At 46.2% G+C, this 11496-nt stretch overlaps 1 protein-coding gene across 1 annotated transcript; it reads left to right on the top strand.

Moving 5' to 3' along the window:
• The first annotated feature begins 3214 nt into the window (after positions 1–3214).
• On the top strand, positions 3215–10716 carry LOC150102069 (uncharacterized). The gene is made up of 2 exons (XM_090400598.1): positions 3215–3256; positions 7956–10716. The coding sequence occupies exon 2, from the start codon at positions 8262–8264 to the stop codon at positions 10152–10154; it is 1893 nt and encodes a 630-aa protein (XP_090256724.1). The 5' UTR covers positions 3215–3256; positions 7956–8261; the 3' UTR covers positions 10155–10716.
• The last annotated feature ends 780 nt before the right edge of the window (positions 10717–11496 follow it).

Here is an 11496-nt window from a genome sequence, read left to right as displayed (position 1 = left end):
AGGATTCTTTCCCCCGTATCAGGTGGGCGACGGTAAGCGAACACACCCCTGTGACGTCATTTGCACCTTCCCTTTCTCATTCCAATGGCCGTTCGTGGGAGGCCATATCCACGTAGATTTCCAGAACATCCCATTTTTGTCAGTGTGAGAGAGAGAGAGAGAGAGAGAGAGCACTCACAGCACTCATCATTCAACTGAGCTTTTTGTTAGCTTAAAACTTTATCCCATGTTTCGTCGTTATGAGAGAAATGTTTTCAAAGCCGTTAAGGGAAGTAAGCACTTAAAATTGTTTATTCTTTCTAATCAAAGATTTTCATAATCCGTTTTAATAAATCTCTGGATGTTTAGTATTCGGGCAATTCGGCCAAGAGAACACACGCAATTTACAGACAAAAAATATTATTCGTGGTGGACGGCGGTAGATGGCGTTGTGTGTTGATGGTGGTAGTGTCATTGTGAGCATAGCTGAAGGGTAAAGTAGTGGAGACGGTGAGTTGTATGGAGGGGAGTGCCCTTCCATGATGAGTCCTTGGATTCTTTGAAGGTGTCACGTGATAATAGCAATTCCACCCCCTTACAAACACTTTCATAATAATCAGAACTAAATATACATTTCCAAAGCATTTTTTTTTTATGTGGTTCGCACTCAAAAGTTGTAAACCTATAGCATGATGTTCTTTTTATGGTCTCTCTCTCTCTCTCTCTCTCTCTCTTACCACTTGCTCAATTTCCCGATCTTGCACCACACACAGTCAAACGCCTACCGAGCAGTGTTCTTGACCTTTTGCTGCTCACATGCCGTCCATCATAGAGAAAGAATCCCGGTCTTCCTTCCTCAAAGTACACGCCATCTTGCGGCAGCATGTTTTAAGTAGTTTTACCAGTCTTAAATGAATATGAAGAGAGCTCTTGTCGCATGTTTCTGCTGCGATGCACCAGCTGAAACCAAGCTTTGCGTTAATGAAATCTTAAAGGATCTATTAAGACTTAAATGAGTTGATCATAACTATCCACTTGGTATGTTTCTTGGCGGTGATGTCGTTTGTGTCAGTAACCCTTGTATTTCTCAAGGAATCCAATCTGTCTGCCTCATCCTCAATCCTGTTTAAACTCATCCTCCTTCTCCTGTCTTCTTTGCATATTTCCAGCCTCACCCCATAGTGAGGCTCCAATTAATATCAGTTCGTCTCTAACTCGTGGTTCAATAACTTTTGCTAGTAAAACCATTTTTTATTTGTTGCGCGACTGCAAGATTAGATCCTGTTTTTATAAATATTCCTCGCTGCTTCCCTTTCATTTCGTAAACTTGCGGCCTTTTCCTCGTCAGTGGAAAGTCAAGTCAAATATTAAGGTTAATCCACGGCAAACATTCGCTGCATTCCAACGCTATTTCTCTGTCAATGCCTCGCTTTCTACCTTTGTTTTACCTTTCGCCGTCGTGTACGGTGTCCTAAAGGAGATAAGTAAATAAATAACTAAACACAATTTCTTACCTCATTACCTTATCCAGCTCACGTCGTCAATGTGTATTTTCTCGCCTAATTTGAATTGAAACTAAAGTCTAAACGGCACTGACACAGGTCTACTAGACGAAGGTGGAACACATCGCTCTAGATACAGCCATGCGACACATTTGCCGGTCAGAGTACGAATGTCATTAGAAAAAAATAAAAATTATATTTCCACTTGTTCCGTGTATGAAAACTCACTTTAGGAACTCCAGTTGCTGTATGGCCACTTGCCTCGTGCCTTTAGTATACGCAAGAGGGTCTTCACTAGCAGATGAGCAACAGGCAGGTGATAAAAGGCTATCTCGTTTTGTTGGTGGTTTTTCCATCTAAATCCGGCTACACAAACCAGTTAAAATTCAGAGATGAATGCGAAACAGGTAAAAGTGCCACTCCGACATCTCCGAAAAAAAAAAAAAAAAAAAAAAAAACTCCCTTACACAGTTGTCAATCGATCTTTTACTTAAAGCCCATCATATTCATTTTTTCTGTCAGATCAGTCTATACGAAGCTTAAATCCATAATTAATAAATGAAAATAAAACAAAAAATACTCGCCGAGATTCATTTACATCTCATGACAAATATTTTTAACTGCGAAGTCTGTCACTTCAGTTCAAAATCTGATGAAATTTTTTGCTGTACTTCAATTCTGGTTCGTAATTTTCAGTTGTTTTTAACTTTATTCTTTTTACACTCTTTTTTGCTTTAAATTTATTAACTGTTCTAACAGGTTTGTTACAACAGTTTGTTTGTTTTTTCACGGTGATCTTTTAAATATTTTCCCCACTCTTTAGGAAAGAATAAACCATTTTTAAGAAAAATAAGTTATTTTTTAGAAAAAGATGAGTTTAAAAAAATTCTTTCAAATAACATTTCTGAATGCGAACAATAAAAAAAAATTTCTTGCCAGCGTGATCATAGCTAATAGAGTACGACATCAACTCAGATAGCTTGGACGGTACTTTTTTGGGTTTGCTGTGACCTTTTGTTATTCTGTGACTTAAATTTTTGTAGGTGAAATTCCAATAACTCGCATGCCAATCACCGGTTATCCTTGCTGATTTATTTTGTCCACATTGTTCTGCGACCTGTTAATTTTGGTTTTGATACGCTGCCCGGAGACATGCGAACACTTTTCTTCGGATTTCCGCATCCAAACCTGTTTTTGTAAATCTTTTTTTGTTGGAAGTAGAGGAGGAAATCATTGAAAGGGGGGGAGGGGTTTCATTTATTTATTTTTTACTCGCACAATGTTTACAACATACAGTAAACAAGACGGTGTATTAAACTTTGTTTTGGTTTCGGACTCCGAAGAATAAAAACCGCAAAACACTATAAAAAATAAAAATAAAAAATAAAAGAAAAAGAAACAAAGAAAGAAAGTCTGTCTGGATTTCTCTACAAGGAATCGTCCTAATGATAATCCAACCGACAAATTTGAAACCACACTCGCAGTCCTACAAGTTTGTTGGACTGAACTCGCAGGAAGAAAAAAAAAAAAAAAAACCTAAATAACGTGTCTCCGTATTCTGCTAGAGAAGTCAGGGTTAGCGATCGCGTCTACGCGCTTATTGGTCGTACCACCTGTTCTCGGTACAGGTACCTGTGGGGGACAATAACGACAGCGCATGCGCCAGACGGGTAGTCAGGCTGCGTGGCGTTCGTGAGCATTTGTTGTTCGTTCAGTGCCAAGAAAGACATCGAAAAAGGTTTTGCTCCGCTAAGGAATATCTCTTGAGGTCGCAGGTAAGTGGATGCCCCTTTTTTTACCATTTGGTTTTATCGTAAGCACTTTTGGAAGGGGGTGGAGGGATTGGGAAATTCTCAGCAGTGCTTTCGAGTTAAGATGTTTGCCGTCAACTGCTGGGGATTCTTAGCCTGATTACATAAAACGATCTGTCAAGAAGTGAACACCAGCGGTCTCGGGGAAACAATATTGGCGATTCTGGAGGGAGGGGCTTATATTTTATCCCAGAAGATAATATTTCTGAATTCTTAAGTGTTCTGTGCTACCGCAAAGGACAGGCGGAAGGAGAGAACCCGTTCATGGGATTTGTCATTAAAATACCGAAGTAGAAATCCACTCCATGCAATCCTAATTAGGAAATCAACCAGTTCTATTGAGGATTAAGCGTAGTCCTCTGTAGCGCCCTCTATTCTTTATGAAGACCGGAAATAAAAAAAATTCTCCGTTTTTCTGGTCAAAACCGTTATGTAATCTGCTCGTGCCTGATTGCGATAGAACCTTCGTACGCAATGTCCTCCCTACTTTCTACCTTGAATCCATTGTTCAAAGCAATCGGCCCACAGAGACCTGGTACGGAATTGCCGTACTTCGTCATTGAGGGGAGGCAGGGGAAGGATTTGCTGATTTTGCTGATAGCGGGACACTTTCCATACTGCAGGCTCCTTGAGACACACGCAGAAACGGAAGTGTGCTAAGTCCCTTGTTTGGCCACTCCGTCAAGTGGAACTGGCCAAAGAAGCCTCGAGAAACCGGTTGAGGTGTAAAGATAGGAACACGTTTTATCTCACGAGGTGATCTTCCAAGCTGCAAATGATCTCGCATTCCATATTTAGACGCATGGAGAGATGACAAAGACACTCCTAACGGGTAGTTGCAAAATGCATCGGATTCTAACACGCTTGCACGACTCCTATAATACTGCAGCACTTTCCCGCAAGATCCCCCCCCCCTACACACACACACACACACTCACGCACCCTTTTTTTAAAAAATAAATAAATGAATTACTTAAAGAAATAAACTCCTCCGGTGATCTTAAGTGGTGAAAAAGTAGATTTTCTGACTGTGGAGAGGAATGGATTGAGATTCTTAGAATCTCCGTAACCCACTTTTGGCCATCATTTGAAATTGTTTTTCGTGTTTCTCTGAATGTGCTTTTTATTTTTTGCGCTTAATTTTCTGCTTGCTGGGGAGGATGGAACACCCTCGATTGATATGCGAACGCGCTGCCCTACAGAAAACCCGTAGAACCAGTTATGGTAGTTGTTGCATGGCTCCGTCTTACAGAAACTGCTGGGAGGCGACCTGCACGGCTTCTGATATGCGGACTACCAATGTCCTCGTTGGGACACGTGCGGCGATCAAAAAATGAAGCCACGCACCAAATAAGTGACGCAATCAAACCTGTCGAAAGGAGACGCGATCCTAATAATTTTGACACCGGCTTAAATAGTTACCCTCTGGATCATAACCCTCCTGCAGCTAAGGGGGGGGGATGGACGAAATAGCGTCTCGTTAGGTTTTCCTTACCCCATCCACGACCATCATGCCAATGAATTCTCTCCACCAGATGGCTGGCTAGTTTTGGTCCGCGGGTTACTTGACATCGACCTTCACCAGGGGGCGTTAAATGGCCTTGACACCGTACAGAAGGAACTACGCTTCCTTAAAATTCCAAATACCAAGACTTCGTTCCGTCAAGAACAATTGACTTCATCCTACGAACTTTCTCTTTTGGCCAGTAGAGGAGAAAATGGCTTCGTCAGGTCCACCACGGACATCCACTGTTAGAATGATTTTTTTATGCGTGACCCCTCCCTCGAATAAAAATTATGCAATTTCAGTAATATGAGGTGCTCGTGCACGCTAAAGTCACCCGCAACAAATTACGGCGAACACCAGATTAGTCTAGATCCAATTTAAGGCATTTTTTATCCGGTGTCCTGGTTTCAGTTCAGATGAGTTTGGGTCGAAATATAAAAGATTCTTTCTCATATTGACCTGCGGATAACCACTTGGCCTGGTTGGCCGAGTAGTTAGTGTATCCGCTCTCCAGCCATGGTTCGGGTTCTAATCCCGCCTTGGGCATGGATGTTTGTGACTGTCTGCGAAAATACTACTGGTGGGCAGTAGATGGCGTTGGTGTAGATGATGGGGCTTGCTGTAGTTGGTGGAGACAGAGTTGTAGAATAGGTGCCCTCCCTTGATGAGTCTTGGGACTCCTTGGAGGTGTCACGTAATAATGATAATAATATTGATATGCGACTTCCCTGTAGGATTTCGGAACTTTGGTCAGCTTATGTCAGACATGATTGGTTTCTTCGGATACTTCAGGATTGTTCAGATGTCGCTGCAGTTGTATACATTGGAGAAGAGCGTTTTGATGTTCCTCGAATGGATTCTTTCTGTTAACTTGCGATCGTCGCCACCACAACCATTCATGTGCTGTGATTACAGATGGAGGATCGGAGCTGCTGCTTGTAACCAATCTCGAACCATAATGGGAATCCTTGCAGATTTCCATTATGGTTCAAGATGGTTAAACGCGGGTTAAACTCATGAAGATGCAGCGCAGGGATTCGTCTAATCACACATAGGTAGGGGGGGGGAGGAACCGAGCAGGATTCTCTGTGCATTCACTCGAGTCTGAGGCAGGGTTGAGCATTCCTAGGAATCAGATCTCTCCACCGTCGAGCCATCCGAGCACCAGCAGCATATCGGAATTCTCCGCGCGACTCATGATTAGCAGTCCGGGAAGGCATCCTCGCGGGTCTGCCCTATTAACCGCATCTGGTCTGTAACCTTTAAAGTGCGGTCGTAAAGCATGAAGGTCATGTCGGAGGAATCTGCATAGCATAAATTTTCTTCTTGCATCCCCAACGCCATCTAGTGAGCGCATTCTGCCTACGTGATTTGAACTGCAACATTGGCTTTTGCATCTCACTAGCGGCCTCTACTGTCTATTTGCGACTATCCGTGGTAGCCGTTACCATGGTTACGTCTTAGCAGGGATTTCATCCTCTTGTAACGAGCGAGAGAAAACGGCGTGATGCAAGTTTACTTTCACCGAGGAATGCCACCTGGTGACCCTAGTGTGGCGTTAATGCTAACGGAATTTCCGAAAGGCGGCAAAAAAAAGGTAAGTGACGTCACAGCGAGTGCCTCAGTCGGGCTCTCCCATTCTTCCCACGAGAGTTGGTTCACTTAAGACCGACCTAATTTTGAGGCTTTCTTCACTCCAGCAGAAGTGATGAGAAATGAGGGGGGGGGTCAACACAGAAGGGGATATAATCTCTGAAGAGAGGGTATACCCCCATATTTAAGTGGGTTTTATTTTGCGCAATTTGGTTTTCATTCAGTCCATCTTTGCCTCCTTTCCTGTCCCTCGCTCGGCCATCATTAGGTTCAGTAACAGTTACATTCATCAAAATCCCTCGGCAGATTTGTTAGGAATCTGTCCTAATGGAATTCTCGCCATCTCTGCACAGTTTTTCATATTAAAAGTATGAAAATTTTGCTGAAAGCCCAATTCATAAAAATAAAAAATATATTCTTGTCATGACTTGCCAATTGAACTGTTTTGTTGAGTCCTATGACCAATCAAACCTTGATGAAAGGTTTGAGTTAAATACCGAATTTGTTAGTCCTAGTGAAATATACCGAAAAACTTGGACTATTGTCAGTTTTTAGCAGTTCCATTGCGATAAACATTGTCCGCGTTCTATTTATAGACACGTGATCTAAATTTGCTTTAAAAATTCCGGAGAGAGACTTTTTCAATAAAGTTGGACACAATTAGAACCAAAGGAAGGGTTTTAATTTTGTCTCTCCGGAATTTTTAAAGCAGTTTAGATCACGTGTCTATAAATAGAACGCGGACAATGTAGGGAAAATTTAGAGCTTAAAAAAACAAAACAAAAAATCTTGGTGGTGGGGAGGATCAACCTTAAAATCAGAGGTATTTGCCTTGTATTTTGACAGAACGAACGATGAAGCAATCTCTTTAGAATGGAAAAAGATGACACGATCGGAAGATCAAAGATGGGATGGTTCCTCTTTTAACAATTTCTGCCATCGTCTAGTTGCGCTTGGCAACGAAGGAATCGTAGACCTAGTATTAACTCTCCTGTCGCCCTCCCTCGTTCCCTTAAAGAAATCTCAGCTCACTCGCTATCGACGATGGCTTTGGTTAGGAAGATCCGGTTTCGAATCCCTTGCAGAACGCGAAGAATCTTTTAACGATGTTTTAAGAAATCCCTCAAGACTTGAGTTAGCATCCTCTAACTCTCAGTGCCAGTTCGTATTTGGCATTCCTGCACTACGAACTGGCGGTGGAGGGATTGGAATTACCCTCGCGAGTGAGTGTAAGGCTAAGTATTTTACGAACTTTGTAGTCCGGTGTGAGGCCGCCACGCTCCTTACTGGAGGCCTGAAGTGGCTTCGCAAAGTTTCATCTCTACAATAATTTCCGGGTTAAATAAACCTCAGGATTGTGGGTGGGAGGATTTAATATAAGTTGGGAGAGGATTTAATATTCCTCTTGCAACGGGGGCAGCAGAATTAAATTCTTCCACTTTCTTTTAAGTCGATCTCCTCTTTCCACTAAGATTAAAATACTCTCGACACCAGAGCCCTGCTGTGGAGAGTATTTTAATCTTTTATCGCATATTTTAAGAGGGTTCTGTTCTTTTCTTGCAGGTTGGAAGAGATGTCCCTCCGACAGTAATCGAACTCGTGCGAACGGATGTGGAGAACCCCAACACCCTTCAACGCCGACTGCAGAGCTGCTATTGGTCGCCTTGAGCCGTAGGTGGAAGGAATGCGCGGTACGCGGGCAGTCGCATAACCGGTTTGCTTCGCTCGCGCCACGGGGTGGCCAACAGAACGGCGGCTGCGCCATCCGAACCGTAGTTGCGAAAGGAAACTGACCTCATCGCCGGGCGGCCATGAAGACCGCGGCGCCGACTTTGTGAGCACGACGAACGCAAGGAAGCAGCGGAGGACATGGCATTCCGAGCAGGGAAGCGGAAGGACGTGAAGAAGCAGTCGTACTACGTGTGGTTCCTCGGGGCCAAGGAGAGCAAGGGCCTGCGCGGGGAGGAGTACATCCAGCCCGTGCTGCGCTACCTCCTGGACAAGGAGCGCGAGCTCGAGCCCATGAAGGTGACCCTGCAGGTGAGCAGCAAGGGGCTCAAGATCATCCAGAACGTCCCCCGCAAGAACAACAAGGGCAAGACCGAGCAGATCAAGCACTTCATCCCGCACCACGCGATCACGTGCGTCGTGCAGGAGTCGAAGCCCAACGACGACATCGTCTGTTGCATCCTGCTCATCTACAACCCCCTCACCAAATGCCCCGTGCACGTGCACGCCTACCGCTGCGACTCGGTCGAGACCGCGTCCACCCTCCACCACCAGCTGCAGATCCTCATCGACCGTCCGGACAACCAGAAGAAGTTCCGAGAGATCGAAAACCGCCTCGCAGCCAAGGGGCTGCTCCCCTCCCGCTGCCTCAACTCGGACGGACGCAGCACCAGGACGGACGGATCCGACCGCACCGAGGATTCGGGAGGATCTTCGGAGAGAGACGTCACTGTCCGCAAAGAGCACATCGCCAATCTGTACGACTCGTTGGCCGCCGAACTGCGAGAAAGGTTGGCGAACCGAAACAGCTGTCCGATTCTGTTGCCCCCCAAGGACTACGACACCGTCAGCCGCCGCCAGGGAAAGCTCGACAACATCGAAAAACGTCGCAGCACCAACGTGCATCTCGTGGGACTGACCTACACGGCCCCTCTCAAGTGCGAGTCCAGCGCCAAGTCCACGGGGAAGTCCAGCGGCAAATCTAGCGGAATCGGCTCGGACGAAGCCCTCAGTACGGCAATCCAGGAGGTGTCTTCGCATCCGGACTTCGGTAGCAAGGAGATCGATCCCGACACCAGCTCGGACGAAGACGAGGATTGGCCAGATCCGGAGGCAGTTGCCGAAGACGACGAGGTGATTCCTTTCGAGTGGCGACGAGTGCCGCCACCTGGTGGTCCACACAGGTACAAGCAGAGTTCGCCTTCCCCTCCACCCTCTCGTTCTCTGCCGTCGTCTTACGGGACGAGGGACCAGAATGGCCGTTCTCCTCAAAACGATAGTCGTGGAGATGACCGCTACGTCAAAGGGGTGGTCGACAAGTTCGAGAGACTTCCTCCGCTGTACCTGCGAGATGTGGCCGCGTCCTTGGACAGGGGTGACCGGAGCAGACCCCAGCGGGCGGAAAGATACCACGACCCCTACGACAGTCATCTGCACCAGGGAGGTTACGGCAGAGATTTCAGCAACGCCAACAGTCGGAAGAATGACCTTTCACCAGTGATGCACGACACCCGTCTGCGGCCAAACGAACAGGAAGTGGTCTACCGACGTCACAGCAACCCGCTCGACAGGAAAGGTCATCGCGAAGGGTCTCGACCCGTCTCCTATCCTGCTGTCTTGGACCACGCGCATCCGATCAGCCCTTCCCCTCCAGCCAGAGGGAGTTACGACAGGCCTTCTGACCCCTCGTTCTCCGACCGACAGCGTCACGGAGGTCACGTGTCACTGCCTTACAAGAGCGACGCGCCGGATTATTACAGAGATCGACGTCTTCCCGAGCGACACGGTTACCACGACCAGCGTCGCTCGCCGTCACCGGAAGTGGGCGAGCATCAGGCGATCGCCCCCGACATCCGTCAGGTGCGTCCGATTCGCTATGGAGATCGCACCGCCGATCGACCAACTCATCAGAAACCGGACACGTCGGAACGCAGGAGGTCGGCTTACTTTGACCTTCCCGTCGAGCCCAGGGACTTCAGGCACAGCTTCGTCGAGAGCCCCTACAGACGACTTCCCATCAATTCCCATTACTAGGAAGGACACTGTAAGTGGCGCTGATGGTACCGCGTGCAGTTGTACATAACGTCCACAAGTGGGTGCCTTAAATCCCGGTTCGAGCTCGGGATTCTCGCATTTGCTGACGGTGCCGTCCTTCCCCGTGGTGGCCGCCACTTGTAAGTTGAAATCGCGTGATCCCCTTGGACCGGTGTCGACGACAGGTTTCCTTTTCCCGAAAAACTCGTTCTTCTGACGCCCAATTTGAAAAGTGTTTTTCTCCCTCCCCCTATGCAGTGATGACGTCATCGGCGACAGGGCGACGCGAGATTCGCCCTGTTCAAATCCTTGCAGTGTCTGCTGTACATATGTGAACGCGCTCCTTTCTTATTTAAAACTGATTTATAGCGCAATTGTGTTTGCTGTGTGCGACATCATGAGTGACCGACAGGTGCTTGGCATTAAAATTAAATTATATTTTTCAGCCACTCTGTTTCTAACACCTTCTGTGTTTCGAGGATTAACGCAAGAGTATTTTTCTAAGGTTAGTGGTGTGTTTGTATATTTTATGATGGAATAAATAAAGCAGGCTTACTTTGAACACCAGTGGTTTGTTTCATGCGAACTCAACTTGTACATCAGTGCTGCCATCTAGTAGCTGGCGCACGCACAACTTGAATATTTTAACTTTACTCGCCTTTAAGTTTTCTTAATAGGTCGATAACCTCCGTATACTCGCTCCATCTGATGCCACAAGTGTTATCCTAACTTTTGTGTAGCAGTGCACACAGAGAAACGGGGTCTTTTTGCGGGTTCGATTGTTTAATGTTGACATTGTTAACAGCTGTACATTGTTAAAAGCGTGCAACAATGGGAGCATGCGGAAATTGACGCCAGATAAAGCGCGCGGGATAAGTTTGTTTGTTGCTTCGCTCAGCTGGTGAACTGATTGATGTTCCCTGCTATTCGCCGAGTGCGCGTTGCGGCATTCTTTCTATTTGCCGAGCCACTTCCAGGGTCGCCGAGATATTTCGGAAGGCCGTACATTATCTTCGGATGCTATTTATAACGTTATCTGGTCGCTGGCGAATCGCTTCACTGAATCGGATCATTAACCGGGAAATGAAGGTGTCGCTCGCCAACATGACCTTGAACGGAAAAATGCGGTTCAAAACGCACTGCCCCCCCCCCCCCTTGCGACTTCTATCAACACGTTCCAACCAGTCGGTGAATTTTGGTGTTCAAATATTGCTGGATGGCAGTTCACACCTCCCATTGAGAGCGTGCATATTTTATTTATTTTATTTTTATTTTTTTCGGACATTGGGAAATGCAGCGAGATGTGACACTTTGAGCTTTTACCTCATCGTGGTTAGCGGTG

Source organism: Typopeltis vanoorti, chromosome 11 (genome assembly GCF_054136105.1).
Source record: "Typopeltis vanoorti isolate ZY-2024b chromosome 11, IOZ_Tvanoo_1.0, whole genome shotgun sequence".
Classification (NCBI taxonomy): domain Eukaryota; kingdom Metazoa; phylum Arthropoda; class Arachnida; order Uropygi; family Thelyphonidae; genus Typopeltis; species Typopeltis vanoorti.
The sequence above is the reverse complement of the archived record's forward strand: the minus strand, read 5'-3'. Positions and strand labels throughout refer to the sequence as shown.

Bases quoted from the DNA above. Each gene is read 5' to 3' on its own strand.
- LOC150102069 (XM_090400598.1), top strand. From the start codon at position 8,262: ATGGCATTCCGAGCAGGGAAGCGGAAGGACGTGAAGAAGCAGTCGTAC.